Source organism: Lampris incognitus, chromosome 2 (genome assembly GCF_029633865.1).
Source record: "Lampris incognitus isolate fLamInc1 chromosome 2, fLamInc1.hap2, whole genome shotgun sequence".
NCBI classification, from domain to species: domain Eukaryota; kingdom Metazoa; phylum Chordata; class Actinopteri; order Lampriformes; family Lampridae; genus Lampris; species Lampris incognitus.
The window spans coordinates 4807847-4828548 of NC_079212.1; the positions used below are offsets into that span (position 1 = coordinate 4807847).

At 48.7% G+C, this 20702-nt stretch overlaps 2 protein-coding genes across 3 annotated transcripts in view; both read right to left on the bottom strand.

Annotated features, from left to right (window-relative positions):
* Nucleotides 1-897: 897 nt before the first annotated feature.
* Nucleotides 898-13109, bottom strand: wdr13 (WD repeat domain 13). Of its 2 annotated transcripts, XM_056274051.1 has the most exons (11): nt 13043-13104; nt 11824-11966; nt 9864-9951; nt 9506-9737; nt 8953-9062; nt 8567-8697; nt 8144-8451; nt 4297-4477; nt 3989-4130; nt 2483-2601; nt 898-1829 (listed from the first exon to the last, which is right to left on the bottom strand). In XM_056274051.1, the coding sequence occupies exons 3-11, from the start codon at nt 9902-9904 to the stop codon at nt 1645-1647; spliced, it is 1449 nt and encodes a 482-aa protein (XP_056130026.1). In that variant the 5' UTR covers nt 9905-9951; nt 11824-11966; nt 13043-13104; the 3' UTR covers nt 898-1644. The 2 variants fall into 2 exon arrangements, with proteins under 2 accessions (XP_056130026.1, XP_056130024.1); XM_056274049.1 differs by lacking the exon at nt 11824-11966 and having other exon boundaries at nt 13043-13109.
* A 5300-nt stretch (nt 13110-18409) lies between these two features.
* The window catches only part of LOC130107299 (protein-serine O-palmitoleoyltransferase porcupine-like), an 11310-nt gene continuing 9017 nt past the window's right edge, over nt 18410-20702 (bottom strand). Inside the window, exons 14-15 of the mRNA XM_056273829.1 lie at nt 19477-19587; nt 18410-18752 (exon numbers count right to left, since the gene is read on the bottom strand). Of these exons, the coding sequence (XP_056129804.1) occupies nt 18651-18752; nt 19477-19587 (213 nt within the window). The 3' untranslated portion in view covers nt 18410-18650. The remainder of the gene's footprint in view (nt 18753-19476; nt 19588-20702) is intronic.

Sequence of the window (20702 nt, forward strand, 5' to 3'; positions counted from 1 at the left end):
TTCAATAAAGACTGGACTACAGACGAAGCTACAGTTCAATAAAGACAGGACTACAGACTACAGTTCAATAAAGACAGGACTACAGACGAAGCTACAGTTCAATAAAGACAGGACTACAGACGAAGCTACAGTTCAATAAAGACAGGACTACAGACTACAGTTCAGTAAAGACAGGACTACAGACGAAGCTACAGTTCAATAAAGACAGGACTATAGACGAAGCTCCAGTTCAGTAAAGACAGGACTACAGACTACAGTTCAGTAAAGACAGGACTACAGACGAAGCTACAGTTCAGTAAAGACAGGACTACAGACAAAGCTACAGTTCAATAAAGACAGGACTACAGACGAAGCTACAGTTCAGTAAAGACAGGACTACAGACAAAGCTACAGTTCAATAAAGACAGGACTACAGACGAAGCTACAGTTCAGTAAAGACAGGACTATAGACGAAGCTCCAGTTCAGTAAAGACAGGACTACAGACTACAGTTCAGTAAAGACAGGACTACAGACGAAGCTACAGTTCAGTAAAGACAGGACTACAGACAAAGCTACAGTTCAATAAAGACAGGACTACAGACGAAGCTACAGTTCAATAAAGACAGGACTACAGACTACAGTTCAATAAAGACAGGACTACAGACGAAGCTACAGTTCAATAAAGACAGGACTACAGACTACAGTTCAGTAAAGACAGGACTACAGACGAAGCTACAGTTCAATAAAGACAGGACTACAGACTACAGTTCAGTAAAGACAGGACTACAGACGAAGCTCCAGTTCAATAAAGACAGGACTACAGACTACAGTTCAATAAAGACAGGACTACAGACTACAGTTCAATAAAGACAGGACTACAGACGAAGCTACAGTTCAATAAAGACAGGACTACAGACGAAGTTACAGTTCGTTGTTTATTCGGTTTGTGCATTTAATAAATTATATCAATCCGCAACCAGCATGACTTAAGATAGATTACACCCACAAACAAGCTTGTACAAATACACATAATTAAAACCATACATGGTTGTTTTTTTCCTGTTGGCTGGTCAGTGTAAGACGCCAGTATCGACTGGTTGTGTATCAACGCCATGCAGATCACACCAGTAGCGACTGGTTCTGTATCAACGCCATGCAGATCACACCACACCACACCACCAAAACTAAACGCAACTGGTTGCCAAAGAAGGCACGTGGACAACAGCCAAACGGAGTGAAACATGGAGTTCTCTATTACACGTACTCACACGGCATCATATGTACAGTGACAGTTAAGGAGCTCTATGGGGGGGGGGGGGGGGGTCGGTGTCTTGCGATGGCGTGTGCTGCAGCTGCTTTCTCTGGAGGACTGCGTGTAACGCCCTCCGTGACACCACATAAGCCCTGACACATGCACGGGAGCGGCGCTCCATCTTTTAAAGTGGGAAAGCGATTTCTGAGATGCTGTAGTGCGGCGTATTCCCGGCCCGCCTGTTAAAATGTCTAAAAAACCCTCCTCGACTGATGCTCTACCTCACCGCACGTGCTCTGTGTCGGCCGTCGCCTGTGACGTGTGAGGAAAGCCAGCGGACCTGTCTGGATGGACACCAAAGCAGCAGTCTTTCTGGCGTGCAGTGCACGGACGTGTCTGACCGGCGGGTCAGTCACTTCTGCTCCCGCCTCCAGATGATGACCATGCCGGTGGAATCGGCAGACGCCAGCAAACTCTCATCGCAGTTGAAACTGACGTCCAGCACGGGTCCGCCGTGGCCCTGCAGCTTGTTCACGATGGCCTTCGTGTTGCGCTCCACGTCAAAGAAATAGACACAGGCGTCCTCACTGCCGGTCACTGTCGTAGAGAAAAACAAAGGTGGAATTTAAAAACGAAGACCCGACAGGCAATTCACTTAACACATGAAGGAACCGGCAGCGGTCATTAAAAGAACGGCGCCGGTGCCGTCTCGTTCTTCTTGCACACCTTAACCAGCGAGTGATGACTTTCTATCTACTCCAGATTCGCCCACTTCCGTAGTGGAATGGACACTGCCCGAGATTATAGCATACACAATTTCCTAAACGCATTTAAACTATATCCAGGTATTTCATTAATATAAATGAAAACTGATCCATTATCATGACACCTACTGTGCAATTACAGGGGGCGCAGTAGAGGAGAAAAAAAAAAAAAAAGCAAGCAGAAATCTCACAGTCCAAAACTCAAACAAGGCTAATATGAAGTCAGTTCTGCTACGCTCGCATGACACAGGGTCTGCTAGCAGAAGCCCAGCTCAGGCTGGTAAGCGGCGTCCTGGCTTGACGGTATTTACGGTATTCTTCCTGACGGCATTTCGATGTTGGCCGCTGCCAATCTACCTTGCTGACTAGACGGCCCAGTGCAAACAACACATACAGACCCACAAGCCTGCATCAGCAGCCAGGCAGATTTCATGAATCTGGTGCTAAAAGCGCTGCATGTGGAGTGCCAAAGACTCCTCTTCTTACCCACACACGCCCCCTGTCTAAAAGACATGAGAGGGCAGAAGATGCTGTGGACGTGCTGGGAGCCATGCTGAATCGGGAAGCTTCTCTTCAGTTGCAATGTGCCTTCATTATCCACCACCCTGCAGAAACAGTAACGTTTGTTAAAATCAGCACTACACACACACACACACACACACACACAAACACTGCCAGTCCAAACGGCAGTCATTTGAATATACACTACCGTTCAAAAGTTTGGGATCACCCAAACAATTTCGTGTTTTCCATGAAAAGTCACACTTATTCACCACCATATGATGTGAAATGAATAGAAAATAGAGTCAAGACATTGACAAGGTTAGAAATAATGATTTGTATTTGAAATAAGATTTTTTTTACATCAAACTTTGCTTTCGTCAAAGAATCCTCCATTTGCAGCAATTACAGCATTGCAGACCTTTGGCATTCTAGCTGTTAATTTGTTGAGGTTATCTGGAGAAATTGCACCCCACGCTTCCAGAAGCAGCTCCCACAAGTTGGATTGGTTGGATGGGCACTTCTTTGAGCAGATTGAGTTTCTGGAGCATCACATTTGTGGGGTCAATTAAACGCTCAAAATGGCCAGAAAAAGAGAACTTTCATCTGAAACTCGACAGTCTATTCTTGTTCTTAGAAATGAAGGCTATTCCATGCGAGAAATTGCTAAGAAATTGAAGATTTCCTACACCGCTGTGTACTACTCCCTTCAGAGGACAGCACAAACAGGCTCTAACAGGTACTATTTAATGAAGATGCCAGTTGGGGACCTGTGAGGCGTCTGTTTCTCAAACTAGAGACTCTAATGTACTTATCTTCTTGCTCAGTTGTGCAACGCGGCCTCCCACTTCTTTTTCTACTCTGGTTAGAGCCTGTTTGTGCTGTCCTCTGAAGGGAGTAGTACACACCGGTGTAGGAAATCTTCAATTTCTTAGCAATTTCTCGCATGGAATAGCCTTCATTTCTAAGAACAAGAATAGACTGTCGAGTTTCAGATGAAAGTTCTCTTTTTCTGGCCATTTTGAGCGTTTAATTGACCCCACAAATGTGATGCTCCAGAAACTCAATCTGCTCAAAGAAGTGCCCATCCAACCAATCCAACTTGTGGGAGCTGCTTCTGGAAGCGTGGGGTGCAATTTCTCCAGATTACCTCAACAAATTAACAGCTAGAATGCCAAAGGTCTGCAATGCTGTAATTGCTGCAAATGGAGGATTCTTTGACGAAAGCAAAGTTTGATGTAAAAAAATCTTATTTCAAATACAAATCATTATTTCTAACCTTGTCAATGTCTTGACTCTATTTTCTATTCATTTCACAACATATGGTGGTGAATAAGTGTGACTTTTCATGGAAAACACAAAATTGTTTGGGTGATCCCAAACTTTTGAACGGTAGTGTATATATGGTAGAATAACATGTTTGGAGAACAGAGAGAGTGAGAGCTACAGACGCAACAACGACCCGCAGGCATTTATCTTTTATGGCCTGACCTGTACAACAGCAACTTGTTGACACAGGCGTTGACCAGCAGGGAGGGGTCCCTGGCCTCTCGGCTAATCCAGGACCGCGCAGATATGCTGCAGATGGAGCTGCCTTCACTCACCACAAGACGCTTGGCTTTGGTCAGCTTCCCTGTGTGGTGGCAGTCAGAAAGAAGCACAGCCCAGCAGAGACAGACCCGCTTTATCCTCCCTCAACCACAGCAACAATTTAGTACACAAGACAAATAAAAGCATCATTTGACACCCGGCCAGATAAGAACCGGCTCTCTGCCAAGTGGCAACATTTCCTTCTGTACCTGTTGCCATGTCAAACAGAAAGGAGAAAATGCTCCCCCTGTCGTCCCCGGCCCACAGGATCCTCCCCGGAGCATCAAAGGAGAGAGACAGCACCCGGCCCGTCAGCTTACTGGAGCCCCCTTTCACCTTCTTCCCCGTGGAGATGTTTACCACCTGCAGATGGTGCTTGCTGTTTCCCACCTGCAGGACAGAAAAGGGAGTGAAGGTACAAAACACCTTGGTTTTACCTCGCGGCACAGAGAACGCCAGGAGGGCTCCTGTTGTTGCAGTGGTATTGAGAACCGGTGGCAAACAAAAAAACAAACAAACAAAAAAACTGAAGAATTTTGACCTCCAGCGCTGGAAGATAAAACAACTTTCTACTCTCAATATGTTTGGGATCACACAAAAGTGTGTCTTTTCCGTTGGAGATGAATACACAAGCTGTGGAGGGCTGTTCCTGCTGGGCGGACACACATCCTAGAGTGATGCGAGATGGATTATCGTGAAGAACAGGGGAGATATGTGTGGGCAGAGGAGAGGGGATTACTGCAGAAATATTCTTTAAATCTTATGCTACCTGCTGAAATTATGTCACTCGTATTCACATTTGTTTATCCTCCATAAAGTGAATTCAAAAACGTTGCACAACAGAGGGCTGCACACTGCGTGATCTCTCATCTTTGTGGCAGGGCATGTAGTGCAGCGGATGGGTAGACGAGGCTGCTGCGGGGGTTCGCGGCGGTATTCTTGTGCATGCAAATTTCAATCGTCGCTGCCATTTCAATGGTCCATAACATATACAGTGAGCAACACATTTCTCCCTCCAGTCATTACTGTTACTCTTATAGTATCATTAGTAGCAGTAGTAGTAGTAGTAGTATTCCTTATTGTAGTTGTGGCCATTGGTTAAGAAACAATAGCATCCATCTCCTTGATGTTACATTTAGTGAGGCATAGACACTCACTGCTTTGAGCAAGTCTCTTTATTTTTTCCAGTTTACACACCACTCATCAGTCATTCATCAACTAAACAGCTCACTCCTCTCCACGTTGTCTCAAACTGCAGACAGCTTCTACAAAAAGAGGTCAAAGGTTTAAGTACCGTGTGCCTAAATAAGTGGTTTCAATACCTGCACTTGACTGAGGACTGTGATGGAGAAAACTAGATGGTAGGCTGCTTTAAAGGGATGCCATTTCTGAAGGTGAGAGTCTGTGATGCTCTTTTCTACTCACGCAGGCAGTAAGACAAGAACCGATTAAAGTAATACAATAGATTTGAATTAGGGGTGAATTATGTGTCCTGGTTGCTGCACTAGCGCCTCCTCTGGTCGGTCGGGGCGCCTGTTCGGGGGGAGAGGGGGAATTGGGGGGAATAGCGTGATCCTCCCACGTGCTACGTCCCCCTGGTGAAACTCCTCACTGTCAGGTGAAAAGAAGCGGCTGGCGACTCCACATGTATGGGAGGAGGCATGTGGTAGTCTGCAGCCCTCCCCGGATCAGCAGAGGGGGTGGAGCAGAGACCGGGACGGCTCGGAAGAGTGGGGTAATTGGCCAGGTACAATTGGGGAGAAAAAGCCATGACAAAAAAAGTGATATTGATAACATGTTAATAAGACACACATGATCATATCATGTAAATAATCCAGCACCTCGAATCATTTCCCTTTCTTCCCATTCACGCTTTATCACCCTCCTCCAAACCTCCCCAACACACACACACACACCTGATGTGACGCCGTGACGCGGTAACTAGCTAGCTAGCTACTACCACAGTGTGTGGCTGCTACTGCCATGCAAAATCATGTCATGGAACATGGAAAGAGGGGGGAATTATGTAAGGACGTGGTCAGGGGACATTCAACACAGTATATCAGAGTGGTCAGTTGTCAGTCTGTGGTCCCACACAGGCTGACAACTGCTCCCCGCAAGTGATTTTGTTTCAGAAGAAAGCCACTTTATTTTGTCATTGTACAGGTTACACTGCATTTAACCCATCCTATTATATAGGAGCAGCGGAGGTGAAAAAGAGAGTGCAGGCAGGTTGGAGTGGGTGGAGAAGTGTGTCAGGAGTGATTTGCGACAGAAGGGTACCAACAAGAGTTAAAAAGAAAGTTTACAAGATGGTAGTGAGACCAGCTATGTTATATGGTTTGGAGACAGTGGCACTGACGAAAAGACAGGAGGCGGAGCTGGAGGTGGCAGAGTTGAAGATGATAAGATTTTCATTGGGAGTGATGAAGGAGGACAGGATTAGGAAGGAGTATATTAGAGGGACCGCTCAGGTTGGACGGTTTGGAGACAAAGCAAGAGAGACAAGATTGAGATGGCTTGGACTTGTGTGGAGGAGAGATGCTGAGTATATTGGGAGAAGGATGCTGAATATGGAGCTGCCAGGGAAGAGGAGAAGAGGAAGGCCAAAGAGGAGGTTTATGGATGTGGTGAGGGAGGACATGCAGGTGGCTGGTGTGACAGAGGAAGATGCAGAGGACAGGAAGAGATGGAAACGGATGATCCGCTGTGGCGACCCCTAACGGGAGCAGCCGAAAGTAGTAGTAGTAGTAGTAGTAGTAGTAGATTGTATAGGAGCAGCGGGCAGCTGCAGCACCCGGGGACTAACTCCAGCTCTTCTTTCCATTGCCTTGCTCATGGGCACAGGCAGGAGTATTAACCCTAACATGCATGTCTTTTTGATGGTGGGAGGAAACTGGAGCACCTGGAGGAAACCCACACAGACACGGGGAGAACATGCAAACTCCACACAGAAAGGACCTGGGATGACCTGGGGTTTGAACCCGGGACCTTCTTGCTGTGAGGCAACAGTGCTAACCACTGGGCCACTGTGCTGCCCAGCTGACATTGTACTGATGAGATGTTAGGCCTTGTGGATTTTGCTCATCAGTTCATCCTGTTGCATTTTCACTATCATTAAGTCTAACTGTTCTTTTTGTAGGCTTTTGTACAGTTATGGTTACAAACTCTCTCTCCATCTCCCGACACTTGTGTTTGAGTGTAATTCATTTGCCAAAAAGACATAAAACGCACAATAAACAAAGTTAAAGATGAATTTGACTGACAGCATTACTATTATTTTTTTTAGATATCATCATCGTGAATTCTTTTGGCCATGATAATCTGATATTGTGACAGCCCCAATCTGAATATATAATTGACAATATGCACATTTTAGAGAAGCAATGTGTTACAAAACTTATAATTTGGCGAATTGAAATAACTGGTTCATTGATGCAGAGTGCAGTCACCACCGACTGTTTTTTCTTTTGTTTCCAAAATCAGGTGCTGGTGCAAGGAGGGAAGTGGCAGCAAAAGATACGTGCAGGATGACGACATGTGGCCTGCACACACCTCCACTGCACCTTCCCTGTTCTCCTCTAATGATGTCGCACACACTCTGACGTTACAACCAAGCAGGACTGAACTGACACTATGTAAACTGTGCTCCACACACATCTAGAGATACACACACACACACACACACACAAAATAACACACTTTGAAGGATTGATTTGTAAGAATTAATTTTTCCTTCAAAACATATTGAACTTGTAAGGAGTGTAATAATCCATGGCCATGTGCCTCCCTCTGTTCCCCGTTTGCCATGCCAGTGGCACAAAAACTTAAGGCTAAACATACTCAGTTTATGAAGAAAAAAAAAGGTTAATTAGACCAGCGATCTCCTCAGCAAGTGTGGCTTTGTCTTCATTCTGTTTAACATGTGTCCAGCTTGTGGCTCTAGGGGACCACAACACCATTTTTTAATGTGACTCATTGTATCTGGGTTCAACTGCCTAGCCCCCGGCTACATTTAGGGCTAAATATAAACAGCCTGTCTATGAATACACTTACCACAGTAAGGTTGTTATTCATGGGTTGGAAGGTGCAGCAGAGCAGCTCGCTAGACTCTGGGTCTCTGACCTCACGGATGCAACGCCCATCCTCTGTATTCCAGATGCGCAGAGTCCCATCCAGTGATGTAGACACGATGATATCATTGCTGAGTGACCAAGCAAAGTCTGTGACAGGACCTCCATGGCCTTTCAGGGTCACCTTCACACTGGGTGGAGGCGGGGATAGAGTCATGATGGACAGAGTACCGTCCAATGAGCAGCAGGCGAGAAGGTGCTTGTCGTCGTTGGCAAATTGCAACCGAGGAACTAAATAAGGGAAAATATATATAAAAGGAGGAAAAACAAGTATTAGGTGAAAAAAAAAAATCAAAATCATTTTTTTCCTAAATCAATGATTATGTGTAACAAAAAAAAAACTTGCCGGCAGAGTCCACATGTTGATCAAATATGTGGTGCATGCCAGCGAAAGCATAATTTTCACTCAAAGTAGTGTCCCCAGCCATGGCACGGCTAGCTTCTGCCACAGAGGTGGGTACCAAACTGCCCGGAGGCCTGAAGCCAGAAATAAAATCAACCACACAAGCATATAATTAATCTGATACACTTCACAAGCATGGCTGGAAGCTGCCAACTCAATATGAGAAATTTCATCATTACTCACCATGATCAAACTATGACAAGTTACAGCCAATAAATCTCAACGAATGCAATCGCTCAAACGACGGATAAGTTTCAGAGAATGCTACTCAGTGGAAAAGGGAGAAGTTGTTCGAGCCAAACTAAGATGAGTCACTTTTTTAAGGATACCTCTCATCGTAGACGGCCCTGTTCATCTGGGCCTGGAGCTGATAGGAGCCTCTGCTGACAGACCGACGGTGACCACGAGCCCCCTGGGCACGGGGGTCTTCCTCAAAGTCCTGTCAAGAACAGATGAGAGAGGAAGGGGAGCCACAGAGAGAAAGAACCTCAAGGAGTGAGTGAAGCAGGATTTCATGAGAACCGCAGTTCATATGTAACACACAAAGATGAGACAAAATTCAAAACTCTTTGCTGCCATGCATTTTGTAAATAATATATCTCATGCTTCTTAGAATACAAACAATGCCAGTCTTTCAACCAAGCTGCTCAGTGGTGGATTCATGGACAACCAGAGTGTGCATGAGTGTGAGCGTTGTTAAATGATTAAAATTGAAGACCATCCACACAAACAGATTTAATCCGTGTTGAGCTGTCCGGGCCCTGTTCTGCTCTTTTAATCTTACTTTGAACGTTATTTGCCACTCAATACAGAAATCACTTTCCCGTTCTATCTGTCTCACTGTCCATCTCTTTTTCTTTTTTAAATTTTCCTGGGTCTGACCTCCATGCGGTCCAGTGTGGTGCGCGAGCTGCGCACACTGCTGGCCCTGAAGCTGCTCTGTTCAGATAGGGGCCCGTACCGCAGGGCCAGCAGCTGACTGCGCAGCCTCAGGTACTGCCTGCGCAGCCCTGGCTCAAAGCCACACTTGGCGTTCTCTCTGAGCAGCTGGCTGCGCCGGCGGATGTACTGCGTGCGGAACTGTGGGAACGTAGGCGTGCGGTAAGCATTGTACCTGCAGAGGGCGAGAGGCGGCGAAAACAGAAAACAATGACTCACAAATGATCTATAAGCAATTACACATCTGAATGGGTTCCTCGTCGGTGGAAAGTATAAATCCTGACGCTTGACTGAATCTTACCTTGCGTCCACGGCCAACACCTGCTGCCAAACTGCGGCCATTCCACAAGCACTCTGGAGACGGAGGAAGCCGCTGCCAGGGCAAATCTCTGTCGATGTAATGACAAACAACAATTTATGTTGTACGTTAGCTGTAATACCATAATCACGTATAACTAATTTCCACATACAATGACATTTTATAGTCAGGTGATGATGCTGGGGGAAAAAGAAATCACGTTTTTTTCAGCAGAGTTTTCCCCCATCTAAATCAACGGATGTAATGTTAATTTATTGAATTATGTTTTAAGCCATGCAAGGTTTGCTGTCAAGCTAAGGAAGAATATGGCCCATTACCAAAAGAGGAAAGCTGAGATGTGGAATATTTTTAGGGGTATAATGAAAGAGGCGTTAATATGTTGTACGGTTATGTTAGAGAAGAAGAGTTTGTTGGTGGATTTGTGGAGGGGAACACTGTTGTTGTGATTGGGGAAGGAGGGAGGGTAATATTGGATTTTGGTTAAATAGTATACCGTGTCTGCCATACTGGTACCGATTTTCAAGAACAAGGGTGATGTGCAGAACTGTAGCAACTACAGAGGTATAAAGTGGATCAGCCACAGCATGAAGATTTGGGAAAGAGTAATAGAAGCTAGGTTAAGAGGAGAGGTGATGATCAGCGAGCAGCAGTATGGTTTCATGTCACGAAAGAGCACCACAGATGTGATGTTTGCTTTGAGAATGTTGATGGAGAAGTATAGAGAAGGTCAGAAAGAGTTGCATTGTGTCTTTGTAGATTTAGAGAAAGCATATGACAGGGTGCCGAGAGAGGAGGTGTGGTATTGTATGAGGATGTCGGAAGTTGCAGAGAAGTACGTAGGAGTGGTGCAGGATATGTATGAGGGCAGTGTGACAGTGGTGAGGTGTGTGGTTGGAATGACAGATGGGTTCAAGGTGGAGGTGGGATTACATCAAGGATCGGCTCTGAGACCCTTTCTTGTTTGCAATGGTGACGGACAGGTTGACGGACAAGATCAGGCAGGAGTCTCCATGGACGATGATGTTCGCGGATGACATTGTGATCTGTAGTGAGAGTAGGGTGCAGGTTGAGGACAGCCTGGAGAGATGGAGGTATGCACTGGAGAGAAGAGGAATGAAAGTCAGTAGGAGCAAGACGGAATACCTATGCGTGAATGAGAGGGAGGACAGTGGAAGGATGAGGATGCAAGGAGTAGAGGTGACGAAGGCATATGAGTTTAAATACTTGTGGTCAACTGTCCAAAGTAACAGGGAGTGCAGTAGAGAGGTAAAGAAGAGAGTGCAGGCAGGGTGGAGTGGGTGGAGAAGAGTGTCAGGAGTGATTTGTGACAGAAGGGTATCAGCAAGAGTTAAAGGGAAGGTTTACAAGATGGTTGTGAGACCAGCTATGTTGTATGGTTTGGAGACAGTGGCACTGATGAAAAGACAGGAGGTGGAGCTGGAGGTGACAGAGTTGAAGATGATAAGATTTTCATGGGGAGTGATGAAGAAGGACAGGATTAGGAACGAGTATATTAGAGGGACCGCTCAGGTTGGACGGTTTGGAGACAAAGCAAGAGAGATGAGATTGAGATGGTTTGGACTTGTGTGGAGGAGAGATGCTGGGTATATTGGGAGAAGGATGCTGAATATGGAGCTGCCAGGGAAGAGGAGAAGAGGAAGGCCAAAGAGGAGGTTTATGGATGTGGTGAGGGAGGACATGCAGGTGGCTGGTGTGACAGAGGAAGACGCAGAGGACAGGAAGAGATGGAGACGGATGATCTGCTGTGGCGACCCCTAACGGGAGCAGCCAAAAGTAGTAGTAGTAGTAGTAGACTGTGTGTGGCATATGTGTATTTTTTGTTGGATTTGGTTAAATAGTGTAGTGTGTGTGATATGTGTATTCGTTGTTCGATTTGTGGGGGGTCTGTAGGCTGGAAGCCCTGCCAAGGCCTACAGGTTACCTCACTACGTTCTGCCTCGTCTACCCGTGTTGTAACGTTTGATTCTTGTCCTCTTTGATTCTGTAGAGTTCGACGGGTTTGTGAAACGTTTTATTTCCCTAGTGGTTCGGGTACACTGATTGTTGTATTTTGATTGTTTTTTTCTGTAGAATAAAAGAGAGAAGAAGTTACAAACCCAAAGACATACGGGACAGCCGACACTGTAAACGCCACAGAGGCAGTGTCGTAAGCAAATCATGTCATATTTAACCTCATAAGTTAATGTGGGGAAAAAAGTTACTTACATGAAAAACCATCTGATTCGTTTGTAATTAAAAGGGCTTTATTGACGTGTAAAAAAAAATCAAGGGTCTAAGGGTGGGGTGTCAGACATTTGACACTCGTTCTGTTTACCTGTTGTAGGCTGTAGGGTAGGCTGCAAAGCCCTCTGGGACTGAACCGAGATTCGTTTCAAAACAAATAAAACTCGTCTTGAGAATATTGTCATAGGATACAGGAACTATTGATGTTATAAGGTTTAACGCACAGACTGTGGTAACACGTCTCCTCAAGCAGGGACCACAAAGAATCCCAGCGGCTATGTGGCAGCCAGCTGCCTCTTGCTGACCTGAGCAGCGAGAACGCCGCCCGGCCGGACCGGCTCACCGCGGCCGGGTCCGGCTTACCGCGGCCGGGTCCGGCCGGGCGGCGACACGTCGCCCCGGTGGTGGCAGCAGCAAGTGTCCCGTCAACTAGTTCAGGTTACACGCACCGACCCACATCTGGCTTATGACACAGGTCGGGAGGGCCGCCGGCTAACCCAGCATTAGCTCGATAAGCTAACTGGTTAGCTAGCCCAGCCGTTAACAAGCTAGCGACACCATCGTGAGCGGCTAACCTAGCATTAGCTCGCTAGTTAACAAGCTAGCGACACCATCGTGAGCGGCTAACCTAGCATTAGCTCGCTAAGCTAGCTTAGCTAGCGGTCAACAAGCTGGCGACGCCATCGTGAGCGGCTAACCTAGCGTTAGCTCGCTAAGCTAGCTTAGCTAGCGGTCAACAAGCTAGCGACACCACCGTGAGCGGCGTCGCGGTTAAAAAGGCGGTTATCTCCGGCGCCATTTCCACACGGAACCCGCCCCCGGGGTCTCCAGCCTTTCACATCCCCGCACGTTCGCCGCCACGACACAGTCAACAAAACAAAGCGGCAATAATAAAAATGGAACCGAGCGCGGCTCACCTTGCTTAGCTTTTCTCCATCGCGCTGGCTTTCTGACAGGTCACATGACACCAGGAGACCCGGCCCGGCTGGCCCGGCTGGCGAGCTGGTGCTTGGTGTGTCGTGCGACTTCACAAGAGGGGTTGTTAAGAGAAGATTTCCGAACAGGATTTGCGGTGGGGTTTGAGAGCCAGCTGTGACCCCTGGCCAGTTATATGGGCCCTTGAGGCGGATGACAAGGCGCGGAGCCGCCAGGTGATGGCGCGGCAGGTCGCCGCGGCTCATACGAGGCGGTGTACCGGCGGAGCGACGCGCCCAGGGTCCGGCCCGAGCTCCCAACACGGGGCCAGCGCGCAAGTCCCGATGATGTTCCCGCTTTTCCCGCTGCGCTGAGGAATTCCATGTACACATCTATCCGTCGACTAACTGATCCCAAGAATATCATTATAATGCTCCCAACTGAGCCTGCTCGATAATGCCGACGGTTCTGGCTGTATTTCTGTGTCGTTGTGGGTTGTAATATGGACCTAGTGTGTCTGAATAAAGTCAGATTTGATCGGCTGTAGCCTGTTGAGAACACCGCTATAGACGCGCCATGCTGCCGTAGACGCGCCATGCCGCTATATAGATGCGCCATGCCGCTATAGACGCGCCATGCTGCTATATAGATGCGACATGCCGCTATAGACGCGCCATGCCGCTATAGACGCGCCATGCTGCTATATAGATGCGACATGCCGCTATAGACGCGCCATGCTGCTATATAGACGCGCCATGCCGCTATATAGACGCACCATGCTGCCATAGACGCGCCATGCCGCTATATGGCGCAGCATGCCGCTATATAGACGCGCCATGCCGCCATAGACGCGCCATGCCGCTATATAGACGCGCCATGCCGCTATATAGACGCGCCATGCTGGGTCTCCCGAGGCAAAACCAAACCAAAACAAAACTTCCTGTCATTTACAGAATTTCAATTGCTGTCTTTCATATTCAGCAAAGTATTAAAGTTACTCTCTCTCTCTCTCTAGCTCTCTCTCTCTATATCTCTCTCTATATATCTCTCTCGCTCTCTCTCTCTCGCTCTCTCTCTCTCTCTATATATATATATATATCTCGCTCTCTCTCTCTATATATATATCTCTCGCTCTCTCTCTCTATATATCTATATATATCTTTCTCTCTAGCTCTCTCTCTCTATATATATATATATATATATCTCTATATCTCTATATATATATTTCTCTCTAGCTCTCTCTCTCGCTCGCTCTCTCTCTCTCTATATATCTCTCTCTCGCTCGCTCGCTCTCTCTCTATATCTCTCTCTATATATCTCTCTCTCGCGCTCTCTCTAGCTCTCGCTCGCTCTCTCTCTCTCTCTCTAGCTCTCGCTCGCTCGCTCTCTCTCTCTAGCTCTCTCTCTCTCTAGCTCTCGCTCTCTCTCTCTCTATATCTCTCTCTCTATATATCTCTCTCTCTCTCTCTCTCGCTCTCTCTCTCGCGCTCTCTCTCGCTCTCTCTCTCTCTCGCTCGCTCTCTCTCTCTATATCTCTCTCTATATCTCTCTCTCGCGCGCGCGCCAACACGTACGCGCGCGCGTGCACACACGCGCTCCAATGGTGCAAGCAGAATTTCCTGAATGGAATGGGCCAACGAAGGGCCAGGGATTTGGGGGGGGGTTGGGGGGGGGGGTGGCACTCAAATTGTTCTTAAAATTTGGAGCACATTCTTCACAAATACAGTTGCAGCACACACACAAAATAGTTATCCAGTAAACAGAACGAAGAGCAATTATTTTCCAGTTTAGTGCGAATGAGCATTTGGCAGCTGTCTGAAGTAATAAAAGAATTGAAACTATTGCGCTCGGGCCACCTTTGTAGCCCCCCTCGTCGCTGTAGGGGAGCACAGAGCCGGATGGTGGAATAACGAAATATGTGGGAACAAGCTCGGGGCCGAGCATCGCGTCCCCTGTAAGAATCGTATAAACGCTGATGTGACACCTATAGGGCTACCATGAAGCGTTCACTGACACGTGACCTGGCCACTGACACAAAATCAGCACTGATTTTTTTTTTAATCAGCTCTTGACAGACAGACACACACACATGCACACACACATGCACACACACACATATGCACAATCACGCGCGCCCACCTACAGATAAATGCTTACAGCTTCAAATGACGTAGTAGAAAGCGGGCTTCAATAAAACACACCGCCATCTAAGGTTATGCCTGCTGTGACAAGATGAAAGTGCTTTCTTGTCGCGGACAATGAGCAAGTGCACAGTTCCAGATGCTTCACAATGGTGGGATTATTAGGCCGGGTCGCGCGCGCCGAGGTTTCGCCTGGCTCAGCAAAGGCCTGCAGGACTGTGGGCCCGCCGCTCAGCTGACGGGGCTCTTTGCTTGTTCGTGGCGCTCTTTCCCGAAGGGGCCCTGGGGTCGATCCCATTCACCACCGCGGCCCATAAATTAGCGAGGTGAAGCCGACATAAGCACTGCATTTTCAAAAACAGCACGGACTTTGGAGTACAGCCAAAATGCCAGGAACAAAAGGTATGTGTAAAAACAATTTTAATATCCTGTAAATGACTTCATCCAATATTCTGGCCGGGGATGATCGCGCTACACTGCGTTATTGTTTTTACGGTGAGCCCCGTTGTATCCACTGTCGTGTTTTCAGGATTAAATACGAGTACGTACATGACGGCCTTACGTAGCGGCCGTCAGGGACTGTCAGTTCACACCGGCCAGATCCACACTCGGTTAACATGAAGGTACGCCCCAGAAAACTGGCCTACCTTAATAACCCTGAATGCTTCCATCCCTTTCGCCAGGTAATAAATCGGACAAGAAGTCAACTACCAAGGTAGGTCAACGGCCCCCTTTTTACTGTGAAGGCGTCAGCATTTGGTTTGGTTTCTCTTGACGCTCGAACCCCCGTGGCCGCTTTGGCTCAGCCGCACGTTCTGCTCCCCTCCACAGCAACCTCAGAGTCCTAAGGAGCAGCCGAAGAAAGGTGATCAGAAAGGAGATGATAACAAGAAGCAAGGAGGTAAGCATTTAACACGAACAGAGGCGCTCTGGGCCTGTTACCGGAGCAACGGCCCGGCGCTCCGAACCCGGCGACTCGCTCCGAGCTCGGACAACGTCGACACGTTTCAAATAAGAGAAGGCCGCAGGTCCAGCGCACCCACGTCACCGTTTCACTGCCCAGTTCAGGTTTCCGTCGTCACCGAGCACCGCTTCCATCCATCCAACACGTCGCTAGTCAGCGCACACTTACACCGCTAGCTTGGCTCCAACGGGCAGAGTAATTGAGATCCAATCAGATTTGTTACCCACAGCTACAGAAATGCAGACTTGTGTGCCACCGGTGCGGTAAATCAAACCAGTGTGTGTTTATTTAGCTGTCATGCCACTCCTGGACTTCTGCGTACTGGGCCGATACTCCATTTTAGCCCAGCATGGGCCCCGTATCAGCATGCGCTGCACCCCGGCTCAGAAGCACAGCATCCTGGCTCCGGGTGCTGCACAGTGTGCTGCACAGTGTGCTGCCGTGTGTCCCCAGTGAAGGTATCTGTTTGTGTTCTCCCCTCGCAGGACAGCCGAAGGGAGAGAAGCAATAACTTCCAGGCGTTCGTGAAGATGGCTTTGGAGACACTGCTGGGGTCCTGCCGTCGTAAACATGGAGGCCCTCGGGGCCGGCAGGGCTGAGCACGTCCCTCCTCCCCTCCCCACCGTCCCCCCCAGAGGGAAAAGGCTGCCGAGTGGCCATCCAAGAGCACCCGCTCACCTCGCAGAGGCAGAAAATTAACCTCATCTTCTTCCATCCCGCCCCTCATCACCCCCCCTCCCCCCTCCCCCACAGCCACGGCTCGGGCCTGTCGGATGCTCAGAGGCTGACACGAGGTCAATCCGGGCTTTGGCCTTCACATTTTTACCTTTTCCAGCTCTTCCCTTTATTCCACTCACCTTTCCGAAACCCCGCTATCTGACGGGCTGTGTAACAGTCCTCTTGTAAATAAATACCGAAATAAACAAATTATTTCTTACCGCAGCTCAACGGGTCTTTCATTTACGGCGGCGTCACGTTTCACGCCGGCGGCGGAAGGGATCAGATTCATTTCAGGCGTCGCTTGGAATTAAAAACAAACACCGCAAGTCAGAGTTCAATGCAAAAGTTTTATTTTTTTTTAGAAAATTCACAGTTCTCTCAGCGACTTCACATTTACAGCCGAGGAAAAAGTCTGTTGGGTTTTTCCAGTGTCGGGGAGATTTTGTGGTGTTTTCCTACGGTGCCAAAACTAAACACTTGTGTGCAAGGTGAAAAAAAAAAGAGACTCTAGTTTATTTAATCTAAAACACTGCCTTCTTCCTCTTCCTCTTCCTCTTCTGGACTGTAACCAGCAGGTAAATCATCATCATCATAATCATAACGATGTTCCACCAACAAAACGGTCAACAGAAAGTCATCTGCAACACATAACATGTGTTCACTGTCAATGAGCTCGTTGGTTTCCTCAGGCGGTCATGGATAACATAAGGGCATATTCATAAAAGCAATGCTCAGAGCAATAATCCTCAAAAAGACAGTCCTTGGGGAGAAAACGGGGGGGGAAAAAATCCCCCAAAAAAAGCAAAAAAAACCAGTCCTGAATCTGTACGGGCACATAAAACATACAGCACCTCCTCGAAAACAAGCCCACAATCTAAAACGGGAAGTGCACGATAAATATTTTTACTCTACTGCGACACGTACGAAACACCCCGACTCCAGACTCGGACTTTCACGGTGAACTCTGCAGGGCAGTTTCGTATCCTCCGCGTCACCTTTCAAACCGTCTACGAACCAGCTTTAAACCCAAGGGATGAAAAGGATCAGATTTTAGGGTGCGACCTCGGAACACTACTACGAACGCTACCGGGGGAGTCGATTCACAGTCGTGACGTTTGCATTCCTGACCTGAAGGTCACAAACGGGGAATTGTGATAGGAACAAACTCGCTGCCTCGCGGCGGTACCTGTGCTTCCCCTCCGCCCTCCCCTTACCGGTGCTGGAGAAGACACGTGTTGGGTCAAACCTAAACGTACGACTTGGGAGCCGCTCGAGTCCGGGGAAACACGCGCACTCGAAGGGGCGTCTTCCACGGCTGATTAGATAGGGGGGTTCTGAAGACCCGTCCGGTGAAGGCGGAGTGGCTGGTCACCGCCACGCCGGTAACCACTGCCTGCCACCTGCAGAGGGACCTCCGCGGCTGCTGTCGTCACACGGGGCGCAGCTCAGATAAAACGGTGATGACACAGAGAAAAAAGGAGGGGGGGGGGGGGGTCCCAACATCTCAAAGGTATCAAAAATACCCCCCCCCCACCACCACCACCACCACCACCACCCTTCAGCCGGTTATAACAGGTGTCCAGTAAAGTGAGTGGTAACCTGAGCACTGAGGTCGGTGCTGCGATGTGGGCTGACCTCTGTACCGTGCTGTACGGCGTTGTGGTTCTGTCTTCGGTCCGGTGGATGATGAGGTCACAGTGCGGGGGTGGGGGGGGGTGGAGGGCCGGTCTCACATCTCTAGTCGTCGTTTCCTTAGCCCTTTACCTTCCTCTCCGTCTCTTGTCATCAGAGGACGAGGCGGTACATTACCCAGCATGCAAATGTTACCCAGTGGCTGGTCCAGCTCAGCTCCGACCACTTCTGGATGGTATGGCTGGTCACGTCGTCCTGCACCAGGGAGACATACCGTCGAATCAGAATCAGAACCAGGTTTCGTGGCCATGTAGGTTTGCACACATACGGAGCGTGACTCCGGTTCCGTGGCTCTCTCAGTGTACTTAACATAGAACAACAACACTGCAACACAACAACCTGCAGATATACACACAAGGTGCAGAGACTCTATCAGAGATGCTGAAATAATCCCCCCCCCAATTGTATCCGGCCAATTACCCCACTCTTCTGAGCCGTCCCGGTCTCTGCTCCACCCCCTCTGCCGATCCGGGGAGGGCTGCAGACTACCACATGCCTCCTCCCATACATGTGGAGTCACCAGCCGCTTCTTTTCACCTGACAGTGAGGAGTTTCACCAGGGGGACGTAGTGCGTGGGAGAATCACGCTATTCCCCCCCAGAACAAGCGCCCCGACCGACCAGAGGCGGCGCTAGTGCAGCGACCAGGACACATACCCACCCGGAGGTTCCCCGTGTCGCTAGGCAACGGAATAGACCAGCACGCCGCCCGGACGCCCTTATTTGACCATGTTAACTGTCTAAGTCCGACACATAAAACTTTGACCGGACCGCTTCCTCCTGCGAGCCCCAAAAATGCCCCAGTAAAGTCCCGTTCTAGCCAGACGCGTCAGCGTGTCCAGTGATAAACAGTGTAAACCACATGTGAGTGCAGCGTGCAGAGACGTCTGCACGAAATCCTGCAGACGCGGTGAACTGACCTCCTCCTCATCCACGTAGTCCACACTGGAGTTGAACACGGAGCCCAGGTACGTCAGGTGAAGGACTGCCAAGGCACCGAAGGCTGTATTAATCATGTAGACCCACAGCGCCTGCAGAGGGAGCGACAGGAATCACCTTTTCTGCCGCCACACGGTGTGTATGTTACGAGCTCTAATGAGGCTTCCCACAAACATGTGTCCAGCTCCAACAAACGTAATGTGGTTTAATTTCAAGATACATCAGGGACATTTTGACTTTATCATAGCAAAAGAAAAAAGAAAGAAATTCATGTTGGGGGGGTTGGAAGAGTTCTCGCTCTATACCAAGTACAGAATGAGAGCTTTGCCAGGTGCTGAGATTTCAGCCTTTCAAAACCTTCACTCTGGCCCTGGATGTTGATTTTGGTGGACCAAACCGAAAGAGGGCGCCCTGCTATCTGGGCCTCACACGTCCACCTCGCTCGCTGCGGACTTCAACTTTCCAGTATGAAGGAGCCGGTTTTTCAACAAAGCCCTGACGAGTCGGGAAGGCTTTTCATCCCGGGAAAACTTTTCAAAAGCGGAATAAATCATCCATCCCTTATCCAAACCGCCTCTCCGGCTCACGGGGATGCTGCAGCCTATCCCAGCAGTTATGGGTGGCAGGCAGGGAGACACCCCGGACAGGCCGCCAGGCCATCACAGGGCCGACACACTCACACACACACACACCTAGGGACAATTTAGTATGGCCGATTCACCTGACCTCCATGTGTTTGGACTGTGGGAGGAAACCGGAGCACCCGGAGGAAACCCACACAGACACGGGGAGAACATGCAAACTCCACACAGAGGACGACCCGGGACGACCCCCGAGGTTGGACTACCCCGGGGCTCGAACCCAGGACCTTCCTGCTGTGAGGCGACCGTGCTAACCACTGCGCCACCGTGCCGCCCGGAATAAATTATATGCATCATTTTTGAGAAGGGGCGAATATTTTTGTAAGTGTAAAGGAAGAAGAAGAAGACGATGCTGAGCTGACCAGGCTGCTGCTGGACGGGTCGGCAGCACCGTCACTAAACGTCGTCATGTGTGATAAGGTATAAACACTGCACAACATGACTACACCGCTTCACATTTCGGTGGGATCTCCGCGTTGGGAAGCTTGTCAAATTGTGAGATTCCCCCCCCCTCCCCTTTTTTCTGCCCAGTTGTACCCGGCCAATCACCCCACTCTTCCGAGCCG